We start from the raw sequence: 23,704 nt of genomic DNA on the forward strand, positions 1-23,704 counted from the left end.
TTATATAGAGAATATAAAAGTGCACTCTGCAGTCGGACAATCAGTCAGTACTTCTGTAGTATAGTTGCAGAATGGCACAAACTCTACATGTGTAAATATGAAAATGCCAAAAAGGTTCAACATTTATTATCTGTTCTTCATAATCCAGATCACACGTCTGTGCAAAAATTAAAAAATCAAAATTGTTTCTCTTTTTTTTTTTTTTTTTTTACCTCCAACTTTGGTCAGCATCGCGTGCCTATGGGGTGCCTTGGGGGACAGCACTGTCAACACATCCACTCCAGAATATGTTGGACACGGGGGGGGTAAAACTAAGGGACTGGTTTCTACAATTGTATGTTTTTCTCTTAAAGGCTTCTTATTAACAACTAACACAAAAGTGGAATAGGAATTTACTACCATCAGATACTGAAATGAATGGGGTTACTGTTTGGTCTAATATAGGTTTTGACTCCAGGAACCCTAATCACCAGATGATTCATTATAATTTTCTTCACAGAATATAGATTTGACCCCTCATAAACGATTTCAAATTAAACTTGTCCCCAGCCCTGTATGTCTGTTTGCTTTGCCCTCAGGGTACCCTTGGCACTTTTCTTACATGTGGTCTGGGTGTGCCCAGAAGTTAATTTCTGCGAGCAGGTCCCTTCTACTTTATCAAAAAATATTCACTGTTCTGCTGCTGTACTTCTGTTGAATGATGACTCATCCCTTGATTTTACCCCCCCCCCCGTGTCACAGCAGAGACGGATCTGGTTGGCAGGCCTTACTGCAGCAAAAAAGATGATTGCTTTGCGCTGGCAGCCACCACACTCTCCCCTGTCACCAATGGATCCTCTCTTATCTTGATGTTGTTCATATGGAGCCCTCTACGGCTCGGATCCATGGTGCCAGGGGGGAGAATGTTCTAGCCTGGAAATCAGCTACTGATATCATAAAATCTATATTGGTTGTGCCATTTGCTAACGGGGAGTGATGTGAGGTCCTCGGAAGATGTGGTTTGGGGGGGGTGGTTTGGGGGTGGGTAGAAGGGTGGGTGGAAAATTGGAATTTAGGCTCTTCTGTTTTTGTTGTTGTAATGTGCTGTTTGTTCCAAAATAAAAAAATAAAAATTGGGCTCTCTGGGGAATGTAGAGTGTCAAACCTCTAGCAAAATAACAAATGAATACATATTATACGATGCTTCTTACACAGACAGTATTGCTACGCATGATTTCCATCAACTTGATGCCATACAATATCAGATGGAGGCGTAATTCTCAAACTCAATAGTTTAGTTTGAATTTAGAATTGCAGTTGGCACACATACGTTAAGATACAATGCAGAAAAAAAAAAAAAAAAAACTTAGTATACAAATTAAACACAAGTAGGCTTCATGGAAGGGGCCTAAATTGTGGTTTGAACTTGGCCTTGAACAATTTAGCATGCATGGTTATTTTAGCCAGCCATTTGTATGAAAATTAAGAAACCTCTCCAAGGATCTATATGAATAGCATGCCCTTGGGAAATTAAAAGAGCAAATTTCCGCTGTTCTCATCCCGGACAGTTTTCATCCCTGCTTATGTATCTGGCCTCTCAGTGCTATCTCTCTCTAGACTAAATAAATAAAAAACAATTGATACTCACTTGTACAACAAACCAAGTTCAAAAAAGGTTCTAGATTATGCAACACATTTTGCAGGGATATTGGTGAAGAATCAGATTAAGACAAATTATAGCACTTTTTCATAATCACAAATACACATATTAGAGAGCTAATTGGGAAATGTAAATAAGAATTGCATACATCTAGCTGAACCTAGAGTTGGTATACTCACATCAAAGAAGGCTTTTTCATCAATATTTTTTGGGGCTCCCATTGTGGGTGTCCCTTGGATAACAGACTCCACTTCAGCAAGATCAATCACACCCTTACAGTCTTTATCCTGCCTGGCATCGTAGTACCTCAGCTAGATGAGAAAAGAGTCCACTGTTACATGAAAGCTGCTGGATAATTATGGAAGCACTGAGAGCAGTTGCTGGCATAGATAATTCTGGATGAGGAGGCAATGGGTTCTAATCCTAATCAGATATTGCTATTATAAATACTTCAGAAGAGCAGTTTGTTTGCTTGTATTAAGAGGGGGCAAATACTATTTGTTTAGAATTAAAACAGCTGTTTGTTGTTTTTACCTGATGCTTAGTTTTGTCCAACACAAACCAGCGGGGTTTCCATGGCTTTAGTAAAGCACCCTTCTTGTAGAGTATTCCCTCAAATGACCTAGAAGAAAAGAGCATATAGCGAACATGTCAAAGGTAAAGAAAAAGGAAGCTATTTTTAATACGAATGCCAGTTTGAATCACATGTTCTGTTCAATAGTCCAAGACTTTGAATATGCCCACGAGTGCAGCAACACAAAAGGTTTTTATTTTGTTACTGCTTTATTTCAATTACTGATTCAGCAGAAACCGATTCGTACAACTACACCCACCCCTCATTATGTCGCCCCTCGTTATACTGCGGTCCTGGAGTTGGCTCCCCATTTTTACAGTCCAACTACGTATGCCTTAGCTGCAATATACATAGACAATTGCACTTAGAATTACTGTTTGTTTTAAAATTAAAAAATATACAAAACAAATAAAAACAAAGCGTTAATATCGTACTGTTATCATATACGCATACGTTGCACAATAACACAAAACAAATTAAATATCTACTTGCTGAAGTGGTTTTTATTTTAGCCAAGTGTTCACTTGTGGCAGCCATGCACTAGCAAAAATCACAGGGCAGTGACGTCAGTTCCCTAGCAACAAGCCTCCTATGTTTGGAATGGGATACTTTCAATGTAGTGGGTTTGTGCATTTGAGAAAAGGAGAGGAAGACTCATGAAATTAATTGGAGACTTAAGTTAATGAGAAGCAATTACCCTCCACAGTACGAATTAAAATGGTGTGCTGCTTTTTATACAAAAAATGAGAAAAAACGGGTTGCGTCGAGGATTTATATTGGACCCTGACGCGCCCGATAAAACGAGGGAGTGGTTGTACAGTATTTGTTAGCCTACTTGTTTTTCTATGGGTCTCTCTCTATATATCGCAGCCCTCGATATATAGCGGATTTATATTGGACCTCGACACCCGCAATATATCGAGTGGGTGGTGTGTATTTTTTAAAAGGATTCAATTACAAAATACAAGATTTTTTTCATTGGATGTTTATAAATTAACAGCAACCCAATTAAATGTTGCTCACTACTGCTACTATAGGTTTTTAATATGTTCACAGCAAGTCACACAGTACATTTAAAAATTCTGAAGCAAAAAAAAAAAAAAAAAAAAAATCACAATTGAGTATCAAAATTAAGATTACCCACTTTTATCCATAAACTCAATGCCCACACTAACACTGAACCAAATAATCAGTGCACCCCTAACCCTTCCCATCCATTGATAGGGACTCCTCCTGCTTTTCACATTCTGTACCTGTGCTCGCTCTCAGAGGTCTGGAACTGGCTGTAAAGGGTGCTGGTGCTCTGCTGGCCACGCCCCATGCCGCTGGAAGGTGTGGCAGTGACACTGCTCTCGCTGTCCATAGACAGGTTGAGGGAGGAGCCAACCCTGCTCTCCTTCACATACATGCCCTGTGACCGCCGGTGGTGGCTCAGGTTTGAAGACATTAGCAGAGAGCTGGACAGCGAGTGCTAAAAGCAAAAAGGTATGAGGACATTATGCAAGTTCTTTACTAACTGCTGGAAAAGCTCCAAATATATTAGTAATCCATCGTGTATCCGCCCTAACCGTTCATCTGCCATGATCAAGCTCTTCAGCAATACAAAAGGCTACAGGAAAGTGAAAGCGAGTTGTGCTTATAATTGAAAAAAAATTAACAAAATTGGAAACCTATGCATTTTGCTACTGTGTAAATTACCAATACTAATGTAAGTGTATACAGCACTGTGACAGGGAGGATCTCGCGGGATGTGTGTCTTTGTGAAAGCAGCTGGGACTCTTAACAGGAGATATGTTGCTAGGCAACCAATTGAGCAGGAAGGCTCACCTACTGCTGAGCTGATCGGGAGGTCCTGACTGGCTAGGGGGCCTGCCCGCAGAGCCTGTACACAGCTTGAGGCGATTGCACTGCCATGGCTACACAGACAGGCGCAGGGCAAGAGAGTTTGGTTTACATGGAGGAGAGCGTCTGCAACAAGGGATTTAGGGGAGTGCCCTAACAAAAGCTAAATCTCAAAAACAGCAGTGTGGAGTAGTGGTTAGGGCTCTGGACTCGACCGGAGGGTCGTGGGTTCAATCCCAGGTGGGGGACACTGCTGCTGTACCCTTGAGCAAAGTACTTTACCTAGATTGCTCGAGTAAAAACCCAACTGTATAAATAGGTAATTGTATGTACAAATAATGTGATATCTTGTAACAATTATAAGTCGCCCTGGATAAGGGCGTCTGCTAAGAAATAAATAAATAAATAAATAAATAAATAAATAAAAACAACAACAACAATAATAATAATAATAATAATAATAATAATAATAATAATAATAATAATTGTGTGAATATAGTAATTGTTACAGCTGTGTACAATGGTAGTTAAAACCAGATTCATTTATCCATCTTTATACATATCCCCCCTTACTCTGGTCCCACCGTAGTCGGATACGCAACGGACTACTGCATTGTTAAATGTAATGTAATGTAAAACAGCAATAGGAATATGGAAGAGATTCAGCGTGCAAAAAAATGATGCGTCTTGGTGCTTTTGCTATAAACATAGAGAGTGTTTTTGTTACTGAAGTAGAGCATAGATGTGCCATGAAGTATTTTCCAATTGGGAAGAAGCTCCTGGCTTGGTGCATGAATACAAAGTTGGGCCTGACAAAGTTTCAGCAAATGTTCCTGCTCAGAAAAATCTGTGACATATGCAACATTTCTGTTAATGTCAAATAGAGTGGAAACTGTGTTACTGCTGGTTTGCTACCATCTTGTGGCCTTTTCTTTGACTGGTAAGGTGTGTTTTGTAACACACCTATCACCTGTAAAGAATGTGACCATCACATAACAACAGGTGCCAATCCCATAAAAAATATTAAGTCATCATGACTAATGGGGTTCTAGGCTGCAGTCTGCTCACTTACCCTGCTTTCCAGTTTTGACTCTGTTCTTTGCGTGGCTTTGATCTTATCCCACATATCCTTCCACTTCTCAGAAACCTGTCCCAGTTCCATCTCCAGAGACTGAATCTCCTATTAAAAAGAAACCCCAGGAATGTTACTGAACAGTAGACAGTGAACTGGTTACTGGAACTGATTTGTTTTTTTACATGCACGTAGTACCTGTGTTCAGCTAAGTCACACCCAATCACACCACAATGAGACAGGCAGCAGCCACCTACACAATCACAGTAGCAACAGCAGCAGACAGGATAATAAAGATAGCAGTGGTGGCAATTGAAAATCGCTCAAAGATTTAACAAAGCAAAAAGCAAACTCAAAACCATGTCAAATTGAAGGTTTTTCAGAGGAACAAGGAGTTATTTCCTAGTAGGAGAGATACTTTGCAACAGAATTTCTGATGACGGAAGTTGTATTCTAGCAATCTCTGACTACATACGATCCTCTAAAATGTATCCACACTTTACTCTACGCACTCTGCTTGTATGTGAGTACTAGCAGGTTTTTTTGTTTAACAGAACATATTTTGAAATGTTCAACTATAATTATTATCCCTTCTGTTAAAGGATCTGTTTTAACAATTGAAGATACAGGTTATTTATATGATTTTGTCTTGCCGTTATAAAATGAGGAAGTGCTTGTTTGTTATCCGATACTTAGCTATATGAATGAGACAAAGCTAACACAAGTAACCTCATCAAATTATGTGTCAAATGCCTTTAATATCTTATTTGCAAAACAAAACTGTGCAAAAAAGCTCAGTAAACAATTGAAGACCGCATGTGGACCGACAGTACTTCACATATGCAGAGTAAAACATGTTTAACAGAACTGCTGCTGTTTTCAAGGACAAGCTAAATAATTTAAAAGTTAATTTTAGATTTAGTTCAGTCCTTATTATTTTATTTTACCATAATCTTCAGTGCTTAGGTCACAACATCGCTGTCAGGGCTAAAACTTGAAGAAAATGAAAATGCTACATACCTGGAAGAGTTTAGTGATGGCGTCCGGCTCCACTTTGCTCCTGTTGTCGTAGCAGGGCCAGATGATTTTGCGCTGGGATTTGGGGGCAGATGTGTCCTGGCGGTCGCTCTCGTCCATTTGCTCCTGTCTTCCGTACACCAACTCCCAGTCATAGGAGGGGCCTTCTGACAGGGTCTCATTTGTGTAGAAATCCCACACTTTCAGGTTTGAGATGAAACTGTATGGCTTCAACACCTGTGAAAAAGAAAGTCAAACCTGCATTCATCTGGTCTAATGTGGGGTCTCTTTTCCCCCGGTCTAGCCATTATGTTAATAAACTGATAGCAGCCAAATTAGGAACACTTTTTAAAAAATATAAATACAAAAAATGTTCTTAAAAAGGTGTTTTGATTACATCTTACCACCACCAGATGGCAGAAAAAACACATCAATAGATATGTAAAAAACATACATCACTTGCCAGGCCAGTAAATACAAAATCAGAGAGATCAGTATGGAGGAAAAGTAAATCACCATGACGTCCCCATACTCCAGATTTGGATATTCTCAATAACTAAATGCACAGAAAGTTCTCTAGGCTCTTCAGTGTTGGCACTGCCCTGCACTCATCCCTCTAATTGGTGTATTCTTACGAGAACACTCACCTCTCCATCCTCTGGAGCAAACATGTAGTTAAAGAAGATGGGGGTTTTCTTATTCAGCCGGTCGATGTAATCCCAAACAGACTTGTACACCTGCTGGTTTTTTCTTTCACCTTTCTCTTCATACATCACACCTGGTGATGATTCAAAATGTTTTTTTTTTTTTTCGATGGACAAAGTCATCTCAATGTTGACTTAGTATTTCTTTGGGCTTGTATAATAGGATCAGTTTAGAAAAGCAGAAGGTTTTCACTAACGAAAATTATTTCTAGCTGCTTTTTCTAGGTCAGCTGGATCTCTGACAAGTTCAGTTTACTCTTCGTAATTGAGGAGAATATGACCTCCTAAAGCAAGCGCAATCCAAATTTAAATTCCATGCTGGGAATTAACTTGCATGTTTATTGTTTTTCACAGGAGTAAAAAAAAAAAAAAAACAACAACTACAATAACATAAAACTAAAATGGAGCTATGGTGCCTGAGCTGGGTACTGCTGGCAAATAATATGACACGAGGCTCTTACCAAGTTCAATCCTCTCATAATCCGAATCTAGCAGGAAGGTTCTGAAACGGTTGGAAACATAGTGGTAGGCCAGGAACTTCAGGTAGTACTGACTGAACTCAAACTCCATGGGGAATTGAAGGTGGATCTAAATAAAAAGGACATATAAGAACAGTTTCACAAGAGCAACTTTAATTGCATTTACATCAATCCAAGAGCCTGGTATTGCATTATGATAGCTACATACCTAGACAGTGTGTTCTGTTCCATACAAGTACACAACAAAACACTGTAAGGATGACTACATTTGTTTTATTGCTGATTTTATGGAGCAACACCAATGAAAACTGAACACGAATCCAGTTGAAGGACAAGTCAACAAAGGTGTCCAAATTAGATAATTAAATCAGCAATAGAATTGTGTTAAATAGTTGGCATGCAAAGCGTGCAATCGGTTGTTTATCTTTAGACATGGCGTGTCTGGCTAAAGGAACTTGATGAAATTACATTTAGCCACGTTGTAAAGGTACAGGTAAACATAGCACACAACAAATTATACTGTATTTTCATTAAATGCCTGCAATGTTAAACAAGCTTTATGACTATTGGACAAAAAAATAAACCACAGGTTTAAGCGTAGCTGCTTTTGATTACCAATCTTTACTAACAGTTGCTTCTACTATTGCAAATACACTGTTTTATATATGTTAGCATAAACCTGCATGAGAATGTGTGCAGATCCATATGTATGCTTTCATACAACTAATTATGAGTAAGACCCTGTGAAAATCGCGATTTCAAGGGCTGCGCGGAAATCATGAAATTAGCCCAATAATGCGATTTTTACAATATTCTTCAGAAATATAATTATTTGTATTTCATACAAAAAATAAATAAAAATCACATTAACATAACTGTACAGCTCTGCTATGTGTCTGCGTGTAGTATTCGTTATGCACAGAGTGCTGTGCAGTGGTTGTCATGTCACTATGCAATCTAAGCAGGAAATTAAAATACTACACACTGTAAACAAGAAAATGAATGTCTCTAAAAAGGCTAAAAATATGTCTGCAGCAGATCATGTAAAGCAGTATCCAGCATTAGTTTTCCACAGCGATGGAGGTAAGCTCTTCTGTACGTCCTGCAACGTTACTGTAGATCACTACCGAGACTTGTCTGTTGACATTCATTTGATTTAGATCCAAGTATTCACCAAAAGAGAAAGGCGGAAAGCCATAGAAGTACTGTGACTGCTTTACTTGCAAAGAAACAAAAAACGGTGACTTCCATATTCCAAAAGTCTACTTATTCAATTTTGACCTGACAGAGGCGTTTGTTTGCACAAATATCCCTTTTGAAAAATTGGACAACCAAAATATACGGAAATTCTTCACACAGTGTAGCGATTCCTTCATCAGCCCAGCTGAGACATGAATACTTACCTAAAGTTGCAGAGTATCACAAGCATTATAATTATAGAATTGGTAAAACAGTCTGGAGTCGACGGATGCACAAGATCAGTATGGGTTACACATTTTATTTGTTTTGCAAGACCTAAATGGTGAACATGCACCTGACGTACTAGAACTGAATGCTGTCCTGCAGATACACTTTACCTACATGCTGTTAATTACAACATTGTTTCACAAGCTATTGTAAAGTGCTTGAAAAACTTTAGTGTTAATTTTGATGTCAGTGCTTTTATATGTATATTTGCTGTTTAAAAAAATAATAATCTGCACATGTAATTTATAACATATTCCCATGCACATTCCGCGAAATACGATACTTTACCCATGACACTGCCGTGAATTTTAAAGAAAATTTCCGCGATTTTCACAGGGCCTTAATTATGAGGCAAGTAGTTGAAAAGGGATGGGAGTGATGTGAAGTTTATTTTTGTGTGGTTTTAGAACTACAACACTCAATGGAGTGCTTAATTCAAGAACTTGAAAAAGTGAACATATAAGTTAAACATATTTTACCAGATTATAGCCAAATACAATCTGAAAGGTATATAGGCTAGGAATGTATAATAAATGTTTGGTGAAGACTGTTACTAAAGCAAGACAGTTATCAATATCACCATGTGTGACAGATGGACAAACAGACACAGACAGACGGTTGTGAGCTGCATATAAGATCAAAATAAAAGGATATGAAGAACAGACTTGTGTTCATATATCTGCTCACAAGATGTCTATAATGTCAATGTAAATTAAACTCTACATGTAGGGCATTAGCACTCATGGAAGTACTCTGTGCCAGAAAGGCTCTTCCCAACCTTTATACTGGTTTGCTCGGAGTAGCGAGACAAAATGAAAAGCACAATGCCACCATTCTCCAAATAAACTACAGTAGAAAAAGGGTTTCTGAAAATCAGGCCCAAGTTGGAGACATGCCACAACATAATAACCCACGTTTCCTATAAAATGTTTGGTTTAGAGCTTTCTTATGAAATAGCCTACATGTCCAGGTTATGGAATGGAAACCAAGGTCTAACCTGATGAACACAGTCCAGGAATTGCAAAAATACAGGAGTGAAGCCGCTGCTTTGGCTGGCCAAAGTCTGTGCACCACGATGGCTGAAACGGTGACCAAAAGATAGCCACTCCTTCTCCACTAGCAACCGGAAACCATCCATTGTTCTGTAGTAAGGGTCCGACAGCAGCTGAACAAGGGAGACCACCTGAAGGAAAATATTACTGTGCAGGTTCATCAAGTTATGTGGTTAACATTTACTTGTATGTTTCTTGGCACTGCTACTGTAGGTTTAAAACAACTATTAGTTTCAAGAGTACAGATTTAACAGTACATGAGATATAGATAGATAGATTATATATATATATATATATATATATATATATATATATATATATATATATATACACACACACACACACATACATACACACACACTAGGCACTTTGGAGCCATTTGGAATGAACATTCAATTCTGAGGTCGTCATCATCATCATCATCATCATCAACATTCTGGAATTTTGTTTAAAAGACTACTTGTTTGTTTTTTATCAACTTCTTAAAAGCACTGTTTTTTTGTTTTTTGTATTCAGCCGATGAAGGAGTTGTAGTCCGAAACGTCCTGATAATTGATTTGTAATAAATAACCTTTTCTTTTTTCTTATACAGCATGACAACTACTTGTTATTGTTTACATTCAAATCCATGATTTATTCTTACATGATGTAATGGTGTTCTATACATTGTGACATCATTTTTACTTATATCTTTGAATCTGTATTAATTCTAAATAATACTACTTTATATAAACTTATATTTTTATTATATCATGCAATGCTGGCTCTGAGGATCAGTCTAGATTTGGCCTCCCCAGCGCATCAGCATGCACTACTTTTGAATGAATTTTGTTTATTTATTTAAATGTTATATATTTATTGAAGTTAATTAGTTCATTCTTTTCTGTTGAGTCCCGCTGGCATAATCGTGTTCAGTCTATTTATCCATTTACTTTCTTTTATTCTTCTATATGTCGCATTGTCTAATTTGAGCTGTTCCAATACTACAAACTTTACATCATTTATGTCATGTCCCTGACTGGTGAAGTGCTGTACTATTGGTTCATTCATTTTTTTATTTCTAATTAATGAAAGGTGGTTCTGAATTCTTTTATATAAAGTAGTTCCAGTCTCTCCAACATATTTGATTTCATCACATTTTTCACAGGCTATTCCATAAACGACATTGCTATTTTTACAGTAGGTATTAGTTTTTAGTGGATATGTGGTGTTCTTATGTTTAATTATATTTTTACTTTTGTCTATGTATTTACACACTTTACATTTACTGGTGCACATGTTCGTAGAACCTATTTTGTCAATTATTCTTTTATGTTTACTGTGAACTAGTTTTGATTCAAACACAGGCTCCCTTGAGAAAGATATGTACAGCATATCGAAACGTTGGGCAGTTGGCTCTTTGAGCTAATATATATATATATATATATATATATATATATATATATATATATATATATATATATATATATATATATATATATATATATATATATAATCTCTACCAAAGGTTTAAAGCAAAAGTAGATTATGAAGTAGGAAAGTTTTAAAATTGTAGTTCAACTTTTCTGTAATCTTTACTAAATTGAATACAATGGTACTGTTGGAACTGTCATAATCCTTTGGCGCGATGATTACTTTTCAATCTCTCTCTCATGAGAGTGAGTGTTCAGACTTTTTACAGGCCTTCTGCAAATAAGATGCAGACAAGTACTGCTTTGTTTACCCTTATAAAAGTTTACCATGGTAAATGCACAGTTTTGTAGCTTTTTCCATGGTACACTATGAATTTACAATAGTTTGTCATGTTTTTCCATGTTTTTTAATATGTTTTACCATACCTTTCTGGGCTCTACAATGCTTTCACTGTGCTTTATTACAGTTTGATATGCTTTTGATATGTGACACTTTTATAAGGGTAATATAATTGTATCTGCAAAAGTGAGTGGGAGGGGTGGGGGGGACCTGATAAAAAAGCTCAACTGTGTAATTCATTATGCCTTATCAGCACAAGACTAATGATAATCTGAACACAGAACTACAGCATTTAACTGTACTATAAACATTAGTAATCTATTAATATGGCACAAACACTTCATTCAGGTTCCATGATGTTTTTCTGCATTATTCTAATAAACCAATGCAATGCAGACGCAAACTATCTTGAGTAGTATTGTCAACTGTCAAAGCCAGGTTTAGTCTTTAGCTACCTGTGTGCTGATGTCCCATCCATCTTCTAGGCTGACCATAACTGAAGAGCCAGAGTCCAACAGCCCCACCACCAACACTGAAACCTGAAGAACCTTGTGGATCTACAGAGACAAAGCAGCAAAACTAAATAATCATCAGAAAAATACATTGAAAGAAAAAAAAAAGACAGGAGTGTCCCTACATCGTTGACCACATACATCTGTGTGTAATTACTTCTGCATGCTCTGATTATTATTATTATTTATTTCTTAGCAGACTTACAATTGTTACAAGATATCACATTATTTTTACATACAATTACCCATTTATACAGTTGGGTTTTTACTGGAGCAATCTAGGTAAAGTACCTTGCTCAAGGGTACAGCAGCAGTGTCCCTCACTGTGGATTGAACCCATGACCCTCCGGTCAAGAGTCCAGAGCACTAACCATTACTCCACACTGCTGCCCATGATAATCAAAACAAAAAACTTTATTCTGGACCATAAGCACATACATTCAGATAATGTACTTAATTCATATGCTCATATTTGTATTCTCTGCTCAGTAATAATAGTAAAATCAACACTGTGTCTAAGCATTGTCTAATGAGACTAAACTGTACTTACTAGACACAGCCACTCTGACTCCTCAAGGCACCGGTAATAGGGCATGTTGGGATCAGTGGATGTGCAGCTAGGAATACAAGCCTTCATTAGCTTTTTGAAGCTAGTTTTCACGTGCCGCACATCAAAAACCTCAATAGGTACCACTTCCCACTGCTGAAGAGGATCCTGTTTTGTACCCTGTGAAAAACAAAAATGAATCAATAGTACAATTCAACAACCTCCTATCATTCAGATTACTCCTTCAAAGGAAAATGTTAAAATTGTTATATATTTAGTATCTAGGCTAAATACATTTTACTAAACTGTAGCCAACTGTATTGCCCTGAAGTTTTAAGAGACGTTCTATAATGTAGCCTAGTCTACTGAACACTGTTACTGTATACAGTAAAGTGCAACCCAGATATAAATCCTTGTTTAGAAGACTGCGTGCGCTGTATCCTTTTTCTTTCTACTCTTCAACTTTTACTTTTAAAAAGGCTAATTTCATCCTTGGAGTTTACTAAACTACTCAGTTACAGTAAGACAGCACTGACATTACACTACAACAGCTTGCTTTACTTATTCCATATTCTCATGATAAAGTATCAAATACTTATTACAAGTCAGGATGTTCACGACAACTTAATTATTCACGATAACTTAATTATTCACGATACGGAATTGACTGGATGGAAAACAGCATGGAAAACAGAGTTACTTGTAAATCGTTTTTTTCTCATGAGTGGGTAAACTGATATTTAGAAATTACAAATTTCATGGCAATGGCATGAGGAAATCTTACTCTACGTGTAAACTTCACCAAAGAGCCACAAATCCAGAGAACCCAGGTTTTACTTCCAATACCATTAGGAAAACACACTTAAAACCTAGTAACAGGCTAAATTGCAACACTGCCTGGGCAAAAGAGAGTTTTTTTTTAAATTGTATTTATTATCATTAAGGCTTGTTGGTGGGTAGGTATATCACCTTTAGCTGTGACTTGTCTCCTATGATGTATAGGTAAGCCCTTTGCTGTTGGACGAAGTGTGCCTCGGACGGCCCTCCATTGGTTTGTGGGGATGATGTATCTTTTCCTGCTAGCCTGGTTGCAATGTCTGGGCTATAGCTGCTCATCAGCCCACCACCACGAATACTGCCCCATTTCCCTAAAATAAACATGGATGAAAATCAATGGGGATAACAAAGGCTTAAAAAAGCAATTGAAACACAGAGGCTCCTGTACAAGAAGGGAAGTAGCAGCTTCTTTAACCTTCAGGACACAAACACTTCCACTGCAGACATTTTACCAAACAAACATTTTGTGACATGGAGTCTTCAAAAATACAGCAGTTGCTGGACATTAAAAAGGGTTAAATGTTGCTTTCATTAAATCAAAGAACATACACTGTAAAGAGGAAGCAAAATCAAAACATAAAATTAGTTCTGTAAGTGAGAGACAATGATTCACATAAAACACAGCAACGGGTAAGGCAGGTTATTATTACCACTATTAGCATGTTGATTAATTAGACATAAGCTAAAGCCAGTGGTTTGATCTACTATACCTCTCGGAAGGTTTCTTGCCTTCACGGATGTTCTACGTTGTGATAGAGAGGTGACCCTAGCTCTGTGACCTAGCACAGAGGCTGAATAGGACAGAAATAACCCTCATTACCAAGGGCTAAAAGCAACATAAAACTGCTATAGCTTTAAATATATAATACTGTACAAATATTAAGTATTTTGCCACTTCATTTCAGAACTGAAAACAGCATATGTCAATGAATAATAGTATACAACAAAAAACGGCACCAGAAACACTGGTATCACTTAGCCCATTTGCAGAGGCATTTCTATTAAAGATATTCTATTAAAGGTAAAAAGGGCAACTTTGCATAGTTACCAGAAGCTACATCTGTGAGCCAGTCTCATATTGTACAAATTATAAATGTTTAATTTGTACGGTTTACATCCAAATAAACAATCTGTAATAACTTGAGTCATTTGAAATGTTCTTCACCAACTCCACATTGCTTCCTGATGACAAATTAAATGTCTGCCAATACCAGATTCTGAAAAGTGACAGTTTGGAAGTATTGCCAATGTGATTATACAGCTTCTGAATCAATGATCAGTCTTAAACCTGTATGATCATCATCATTGCATGTATCTGAGGTTCTCACCTCCCCTGCTAAAGGTACCTGGAAGCTCTTCTTTGCTGCCCATCACCTGTTTCATAAGGGCTCCAATCTTTGGCTGTCTCTGCTTATCTGAAGAATCTGAAATTACATAAGATTTTCTAATCATTCTAGTAGAAGCAATATGATTTTTTTATTTTTAATTTCACTGGTATCAGTGGATTGTAGAATACAATCTAAATATGATTTATTTTGTAGAAATAGAGTGCAGTGTAGTACATGTGAATTATATAGGATTACAACATGCAATATAGCCCATCAATTGCTTGGTAGACATTTAGTTACAGTACCCTAACCATTTTTTTTAATGATTCATGGCAAATCAATCAGACTTATCCCATCTGAATTCAGGATTTAAATTCTTGATACAAGGATAAATTACTTACAGGCCATGTGACGACATTCCTCAACTGCTCCACAGGCCCTATCACACCAATGTTTGTTTGGTTTTTTACACTAAATTTCAGAACATAGAATAGTCTAAACAAATACACTTCAACCATAAAAGCCAAAGTGAGAAATATGCAGACATTTAATGGTCATAAAAACACTATCTTATTATACTATTATCATATAAAAGGTGAATTATCTATGAATGCCCTTAATTGTTGACACCAACATGGAAAACTTTTTCACCTTTTACAACCAACTGAATACTGTGTTTAAAAACACTTGTGCTTCATGTAATAATTATTATGTATACAATTATATCACGGTGGTCACGACTTCCATAGAACCTGTGAAATTTGCCATTTGTTTTGACTCCAGGTGAAAATAGAGAGTCTTTTGAATTGGTGGCAGTGTAAAAGTTAAAGCGCTTAAACATCTATAAAGGTGAATACTTACACAGTACATTTATTTTAAAAATGATTTGTGGTCAGATTATTAGCATATTCCTGTTACGGCTGTTTGAAAAGGTACTGTTAATTTGTTTTTTTAAATAATAAAAAAAATCTATATTTACCTTTGACTAGGAGTATGTGTTAAAAGAAAACACATTAAATACATTATATATATATATATATATATGTTTATTTAGCACAAATATGAACATATTTTACATTAATAAATACATTTGATAAATCTATTTAGCCATGGATCATTCCGTTAAATTGTCTATTTTTAGCTGCGAATCTGCCGTGACAAAATCGTATCCTTAATAATAATGCCTACCTGAGCTGCTCATGTGTGCAGAGGTGAAGCCACTCAGTGTGTTCCTCCCGCTTGCATCCGAGTAGGAAGGCATGGAATTGATGATGGCTTGCAGGTACTTTTCCTGCTCCAGACTGGTGGAGTCTGCCTGAGAGGGTCCTAGAAAGAGAGGGTGCTCAATTCATTTGAATACTGGTACAAACTCCCTTTGTGGAGTGACAAACAAGCACAGTAGCAATTTATTCAGCAGTTCTTCCTTGCCAAGCGTTAGAAGACAGCTATAAAAAGGTTTACAGACAAGCAACCTCTGATACTCTTTTGTTACAAGACACGTAACAGTTATCATTTGTAGCAAAATACGTACTTTGTTATTCAGAAACAGCATTGAATCCAAAAGTATGTGCTTGAAACGGCTGCTAACCTGCTGTTGGTGCATTAGGGGACTTAAAGAATCCCACTACTCCCTTGCCATGCAGCCCGGCCGACCTGAGCAGAACAGCCTTTGTCCGGGAGTTCCTCCAACAAACCACAGGGAAGCGGTTCTGCCGGTAGCAGCGTGATATCCGCTGAATAGTGGAGTCTGGGATGCTCTGGGGCACAATCAGCAGGCCTGGATAGCTGCACAGAAAAAAATATATACTTATTAGCAAATGTAATCTGCCAATATTTTTGTCTGTAGAAAAAAAGGTGTTCATAAGCAAAACCCCTGTTACTCAGCACTGCAAAACAAGTTAATTCTTTCTTTAGAAAAACATATTTTTTAGAACTTAAATCGTGCTTCACCTTCTTTCCCTTGTTTATTCTATGTAGCCCGAAAACAAAACAGTGGTGTGTTCTTTCCCAGGGACCAGACACTTTATTTCAGTAATGGTTACATTTTGTACTTGAAAAGAAACCAATGCTGGAAACACTGGTCTTTGCTCGTACAGTAAAATAATAAAATAATACTAATCTTACCTCCGACAAACCGCATACATGCGGTTTACAGTGGATATCCTGAAAGGTTCATGTTTTGATCTTGTCAGGCTGTTACTCAGGGTGCCCAGGCCAAGCCGCTGATAGTCCTTGCAACATGCCCGCTCCACCACGTTGCTCATTGTTTGCCTATCAGAGGATTTTATGGTGGAAGACAGGGTCAAGGAGCGCTGGTCCACTTCTTCCGAAACTGAAACAAAAACATGCAAGTCAGGTAAATGCTGAGGTATGAACCTGGTACCACTATAAAATATCTGTATTGTGCAATATTAAAACTTAGAGCTTTAATATTCTGTGTTTTTATTTTCAGTTTTATGCTGAAATTATTAACATTAAAAAGGGTAGAACAGCACTAGAAAGAAAGATAAAACATAAACTATCCCACCTTGCTGTTCCGAATGTATTTGGTCATTGTATAATAATCCCTATGTGCCCAAACATCTGCATAATACCACACTGCTACGTCCAAAATCACTGTTCTCAAGCATCTCTTCTGAGCCAAAAAACATGACTTCTGCATGTACCCTCACATGTACCGGCACATGCCCAATGAAGCGTTGTATAAGCTTGGTGTGGAAACACACTAGTCTGTGTGACAAACATGGTCCGTCTAATTTTCCATAAGGAAGGAACTTGTACCTACTTTTGTTTTGTGTAGAAGACATCTTTCACACTGTACATGTTTCCTTCACATGTTGTATTTTGATGTATTATTATGATTAATGTAAGTGGTTGCGGGGAAAAGAAAACCCAAGACGGAGTTGTTCTCATTTCCAACTATTGAAGGGACCTGCCCACAATTATAGCAGCACTGTGTTATTTCAATATACACCCCCAAAGTCTTAGATATAGCTCCAGCTCATTCAGAATGTTTAAATTCCTAAACTAGAAAATAAGATTCGGAAACGATGTATTTCCTTTCGGAATGAGGTCTTTGAGGATGATCCAACCTAAAAAAAGAAATATTGCATTTTTTCATCCTTCGTATTTGGTTTTTAATTTGAATTCAAACTGTTAAATGACACAACTTCGACATGGCAGTGAAACAGTATGTTTTTCTTTCCGTTTGTAGATTTTTTCTTGCCATCACAGTTGCCAAGTCCGCTTACAATACGCAGAATTGGGCTTATTTTTTTTAAATGTCGCTTTAATTTTTTGAGTCGTGGGTTGCGTGATTGACTGGTGTCAATGTATATGGGATGCACGTCATTAGAATTTTCGAATCATCCTATCCCGACCATGTTTTTGTTATCAGACACCTTGGGTTATACAGAAATAACAGAAACACCCAAACAGACACAGTTACAATGGCAAGCAAAAATCTACAAACAGATTGAAAAACATACCGTTCCACTGCCACAAGTTGCGGGGGTTTACAGGCTGAATTGGAACCACGAACGTTATTACAATGGAACCTTATGGCGTATAGTAAATTATGCATCATGTGCACTTTCGTTGTTAAATCTCAATTGTGTCATTAACAGTGTGACTGTACACAGGGAACATCTGAAATAATGCCAAACAATATTTCAACATCAGATTGTTCAGAAACTGATACGGGAGATGGAATCTGTGGCCGAATTCGATTGTGCAGGTGTTGTGTCAGGAAATGCAAATGAAAACCAAATACGAAAGGATGAAAAAATGCAATATTTATTTTTTTTAGGTCGGATCATCCTCAAATACCTAATTCCTAAAGGAAATACTTTGTTTCCAAATCTCGTGTCCATTCTGCAAACATTCAGAATCAGCTGGAGCTATATCTAAGACTTTGGGACGTATATTGAAATAACACAATATACTTGTGGGTACGTCCTTTCATTAGTTGGAAATGAGAACAACTCCTTCTTGAGTTTTCTTTTCCCCGCAACCACTTACCCAGCACAGACTTTTTTTTATTGAATGCAACATTAAATCATAATAATACATCAAAATACAACATGTGAAGGAAACATGTACAGTTTGAAAGATGTTTACTACACAAAACGAGTTCCTTCCTTGTGGAAAATTAGACAGACCATGTTTGTCACACAGACTAGTGTATTTCCACACAGAGGTAATACAAGCTTATACAACGCTTCACTGGGCATGCGCCGGTACATTTCAGAGCACATGTGAGGCTACATGCGGAAGTCATGTTTTTTGGCTCAGAAGAGATGCTCGAGAACAGTGATTTTGGACATAGCAGTTTGGCATTATGCAGATGTTTGGGCGCATACGGATTATTATACAATGACCAAATACATTTGAAATAGCAAGGTGGGATAGTTTATGCTTTATTTTTAAGAAATCAATTTTACACAAAAGATATGACCAAAAAATAACAAATAAAATTAATTACCTATGGTCTTGGTTTGAATTGTGCTGCTACATGCGCATACACATCTCTGGGATACCAAAAGTTACAGTGAAAAGGCTAGAATCAAACTTCTGATATATACACCTTCTTAGGCCTGAAGACCAATCTTTGACCTAACAGTCCCTCCCTAGATACAAAAAATACTGTCTGGTTTAATTCATCGAGGTTCCTTCTACCTGAAATGTCATCCTCATCAACCTGAGACTGAAGGCTGCCCCTGTTTTCCCACGTTGGGGGCGTGTACTTCTTTCGTGTCACATGCTGACGGCTCATCGTTTTCTTAGCATTTTTCACAAGGTTCTTAGAAAGGGTTCTGAAGTAAACGAAAAACAGCAGGAAAAAGGATTCAAGAAATGAAATCTAAAAATCAAATTTGTATAATTCCATTAAAGTACTTGTATACACTAACTACATTGCCCATTAAGAAGCACCCTGAACCATAGCCACCATTTTATTGGAATTTAATAATACAATTCTTTCTGACCATCACTGTAGTGCTGGATGTCATCAGTTATGTTTTTAATATAGCACAAGGTGATTATTATGAAGACAACACCATGCTAAACATAACCAAATCCCAACTTGAGAAATGTATCACCTTAGTGCAGTTTGGGCAAGAGAACTGGATAACTGTGATTGGTTGATTTCATATAGATGATTTACAATGTGTTTTTTTTATAATGTGGTCTTGCTCAATACTTAACCACTCATAGGATACCTTAAATTAAATGCCCGCTTAGCATTGTTGCAATTGTGAATTTTCATAAAAAACGCCTATTGATTTGTGAGTCTGAAATTACCACTACCACTGGCAAAGTCAATTAGATACTATATGGGTTTCTAATTAATGATTAGGCTTAAACTGGATAAAAAGCAACAGAAAAGTTGACTTCAACGTAGCAAAGTTTGTTTCTTATATTGGAATATACTGATTTAAATATATACATTTTTTAAAGCACATAGTGTATTTAACATTATACCCTGTACTGTAATATGTTACTTATGTAAAGGAAGAAGGTGGGGGGCACATGGAAATTTCCTCCTTGCTCTCCTCATGGCATCTTTTAAAATACACAGATAAGCCAGTGCTAATGCTCTTTTCACACCCTGATTGAAGGAAAGTGAGTGAGTGAGTCTCTGTAGTCTTATGTCGTCGAGTGGTTGATATGACCCATGTTTAAACCAGACGCGAGTCTGTGGAACAACTCATTCATCTGCCAAGAACTGAGGCAGAAATACAAAAATTTATATTCGACATATTCCAATATTGAGATGGGATAACAGAGGCAAAAAACACAAATACATAAAAACACAAACAGCAAGCGTAAAGGTTTGATCCAATGAGCGCAGAGCCCTAACCACTACTCCACACTGCTGATCCAGGGCAGCAGTGTGGAGTAGTGGTTAGGGCTCTGCGCTCTTGACCGGAGGGTCGTGGGTTCAATCCCCGGTAGGGGACACTGCTGCTGTACCCTTGAGCAAGGTACTTTACCTAGATTGCTCCAATAAAAAAAAAAACCCAACTGTATAAATGGGTAATTGTATGTAAAAAATAATGTGATATCTTGTAACAATTGTAAGTCGCCCTGGATAAGGGCGTCTGCTAAGAAATAAATAATAATAATAATAATAATAAAAGGGAGCTATGTGATAGATACATTCTTGCTTTGTAAAAGAAAGAATTAAGTCTTCTGGTTGTGGTTAAAGGATTTTCTTTTTTCATTTTAATACAGAATTATTTATAATATTTCTTTTTACATTATCCTTTTCTCTAGGATCAAAGAAATAACATCATTTGTAAATGGCATTGCAGACACACACCAAGGACATTTCCACCTGCTTCTGTCTAACATTGAAAGTAGTACTTTTGAATCTCAGCAAATTGGAACAAGGTGGGGTGCGGAGGTTCATGGTTTAATTACACTGCAAACTTATTTGTCTTTTGTAATACAAAACGGAACAATTGAGATATTTATAGGACTGAAAAAAAATCATTTCTGATTGTAAACTTAAATCTTACCTTAACGACTGGTTCTTCTCCTTATGTTTGTGTTCATCCACCAGTTTAAACGACTGTCCAACAGTGAAAGCAAAAGTCCCATTAACATGCTGTGGGTAGCGCAGTTTGTGGAGGTGTTTCTTGAACACTTCTGCCAGGTCAGATGCTACCTCCTCATCAAAAGCAATCTTCATTAACTGAAACAGACCGGTAACAAAACCAAAACAAAAAATAAATTGTTTATGTTCAGGTTAAGCTTTTTAAGTGCCCATAAAACTCAATTGTGATCAGCAAGTATAGAGTACATCATGATCCTGCATTATGTTCTTAAAACTAAACAAATATTTGACATAATTTAGGCTCAATGGACTATTGCCCATTTAATCTAAGCTTCCTGATATTTCTGGGTAAATATGGAACATTTATCTGAAAATTGGCTGAGCAACCTACAATCAAAACTAGTTATCTGAAAAAAAGAGATAAAAGATGTCTTTACACTGTACTGAACAATTTTGTACAAAAAGCAACATAATGCTGATTTCTTTTCCCCCCATTCCCAAGTACAGTTTATTTTTCTTACCTGGAATGTGCACGATCGTAACTGCAGCCCTTCCTGGATGAACTGGTCCATCTGCACACTAACAGAAATCTTCTTCTCCTTTGTCAGGGATGCAATGGGGAATGACCGAATTACCACCTGCTCACCCACTAGAAACAGAGAAGCGTGCTTGCTGTTAGAGCTCTCCCTGTACCAGCAAATAAAGAGCATAGCGGCAGCTTTGCCTTAACCGAGTGAAACAGACAGTATATAAAATCAAGGAAAATCTCTATTTGTGTCAGTCCAACCATGCCTTTTAAAAACTTACTTTTTATTAGTTTTTTTTATTTTTATTTAATTTTACTTAAATTATTTATTTTAAAAACACCTTTGTCCCTTCATCTTGCCACCTTCTTTTAACATACCCAAGGGGTCAGTGGGAGTCCCTCTAAAGATGAGTCGGTAAGTGGTAAGGAAGATCGCTCCCTCTGCAGGAAGCAAGGGTGGTCCCCCCATTATTCCACCTGTTGCCTCATCTCGGCCATCTGAAATGAGGTATACCCTCAACCCCTCCATCACCAGCTCCTCACCCACCAGCAGTGCCGGAAGCAGCAGCTTTGGCTGTAAGTGAAAGAAATACAACTCACTGACTCGTGTCATTTACATAGACCACAGTGAACAAATGTACACCAACAATAAAAAAAATTTAAAAGCAAAGCAAAAGAAAACAGCACCATAAATACATGCAGTCATCAGCAACAGTAATTGGGACTTTTAGAAAGAACAGTAAAATAAACACACTGTAGGAGTTAAGATAGTTAACTATAAAACTCAGATTATGACTCCTACTCAGAGTTTTCTGTGAGATTTTATTAGGCCTATGTATTTATATGATTACTGAGTAAACAGTACATTATGGCTATAAATTAATCAATGTTCCTCAACACAAAAAACTAGATACATAATGAGACTGTTTAAAACACAAATAATGCATTATTCTACTGCTATGGGACAACATCATGGAGTGCTGCATTAATAAACCTTTTGCAAATTATGGTATAAATAGCGGGAATGAATTATAGCATTCTTAAATTATAGGGATAGCAAGATATAGCTCACAAGTCAAATGCTGCAATTCATAGGTCACGATATCCAATTTTAATGGCACAATGCATTTGTTTAAAAAGTTCTAAAATAGAATATGACAATAAAAACAAGCACACCTAATTGATTTTATGCTGTCCGGGTATATGTTGTTGTAAAATCAGAGGGTACAACAAGGGTACAAAACTTTCCAACCAACTCTGTCAGATAATGTGTTAAATCACTCTAGCCTGCAAGTCTTGTCCATACAACAAATCTGGATTAAGAAAACGGGAAAAAAAACCTCCAATGGCAATATCATGCCAAAAACAACACAACATACTGGATTACTCTACTTAATGCAGAGTTCTGGGCTATAATGTAGAGGTACAGTCCATGTTAGTACACATGTTGACCAGTGTTGGGATTTATATTAAAAAAAAAAAAAAATAAAAAAAAAATAAAGGATTGTATTCATTAATCCACCAGCACTCTCCATGTACAGAAAGATCCAACAAATAATCCATCTGCCATGCAATCCAACACTGCAGCCGTTTTTAGTTTAGTCTGCTAGTTCACTCAGCTAATAGATCTTGCATGCATAGTTATATCCACAGACAAACCAGTAAGGTCATCTCTTGGACATACCTGACAAGGAACTTGATTTTGAAGTGTTGGGTACCAGGCTTGTGTTCTATATGTCTTTGTCCAGCCCAGGGCTCTCCAAAACTTTCCCCATTGAAGGTCCAGGACCCACAACT

The 23,704-nt window shown here is 37.1% G+C and overlaps 1 protein-coding gene across 6 annotated transcripts in view; it reads right to left on the bottom strand.

The window, feature by feature from the left end:
- Positions 1 to 23,704, bottom strand: part of LOC117415795 (myotubularin-related protein 5-like) — a 70,649-nt gene that overhangs the window by 2,924 nt on the left and 44,021 nt on the right. For 3 of the 6 annotated variants that reach the window (XM_034026604.3, XM_059027408.1, XM_059027412.1), the window contains 20 exons: positions 22,286 to 22,481; positions 21,903 to 22,030; positions 21,344 to 21,519; positions 19,500 to 19,636; positions 16,947 to 17,154; positions 16,411 to 16,607; positions 16,011 to 16,148; positions 14,823 to 14,918; positions 14,205 to 14,285; positions 13,627 to 13,805; positions 12,661 to 12,837; positions 12,054 to 12,155; positions 9,792 to 9,977; positions 7,310 to 7,436; positions 6,792 to 6,922; positions 6,148 to 6,381; positions 5,128 to 5,235; positions 3,467 to 3,684; positions 2,174 to 2,261; positions 1,819 to 1,950 (listed from right to left, as the gene is read on the bottom strand). In XM_034026604.3, coding sequence (XP_033882495.2) covers positions 1,819 to 1,950; positions 2,174 to 2,261; positions 3,467 to 3,684; positions 5,128 to 5,235; positions 6,148 to 6,381; positions 6,792 to 6,922; positions 7,310 to 7,436; positions 9,792 to 9,977; positions 12,054 to 12,155; positions 12,661 to 12,837; positions 13,627 to 13,805; positions 14,205 to 14,285; positions 14,823 to 14,918; positions 16,011 to 16,148; positions 16,411 to 16,607; positions 16,947 to 17,154; positions 19,500 to 19,636; positions 21,344 to 21,519; positions 21,903 to 22,030; positions 22,286 to 22,481 — 3,039 coding nt within the window. The remainder of the gene's footprint in view (positions 1 to 1,818; positions 1,951 to 2,173; positions 2,262 to 3,466; positions 3,685 to 5,127; positions 5,236 to 6,147; positions 6,382 to 6,791; positions 6,923 to 7,309; positions 7,437 to 9,791; positions 9,978 to 12,053; positions 12,156 to 12,660; positions 12,838 to 13,626; positions 13,806 to 14,204; positions 14,286 to 14,822; positions 14,919 to 16,010; positions 16,149 to 16,410; positions 16,608 to 16,946; positions 17,155 to 19,499; positions 19,637 to 21,343; positions 21,520 to 21,902; positions 22,031 to 22,285; positions 22,482 to 23,704) is intronic. The other 3 variants (XM_059027409.1, XM_059027411.1, XM_059027410.1) reach the window with 3 other exon arrangements.

This window comes from Acipenser ruthenus, chromosome 7 (assembly GCF_902713425.1).
Source record: "Acipenser ruthenus chromosome 7, fAciRut3.2 maternal haplotype, whole genome shotgun sequence".
NCBI classification, from domain to species: Eukaryota; Metazoa; Chordata; class Actinopteri; order Acipenseriformes; family Acipenseridae; genus Acipenser; species Acipenser ruthenus.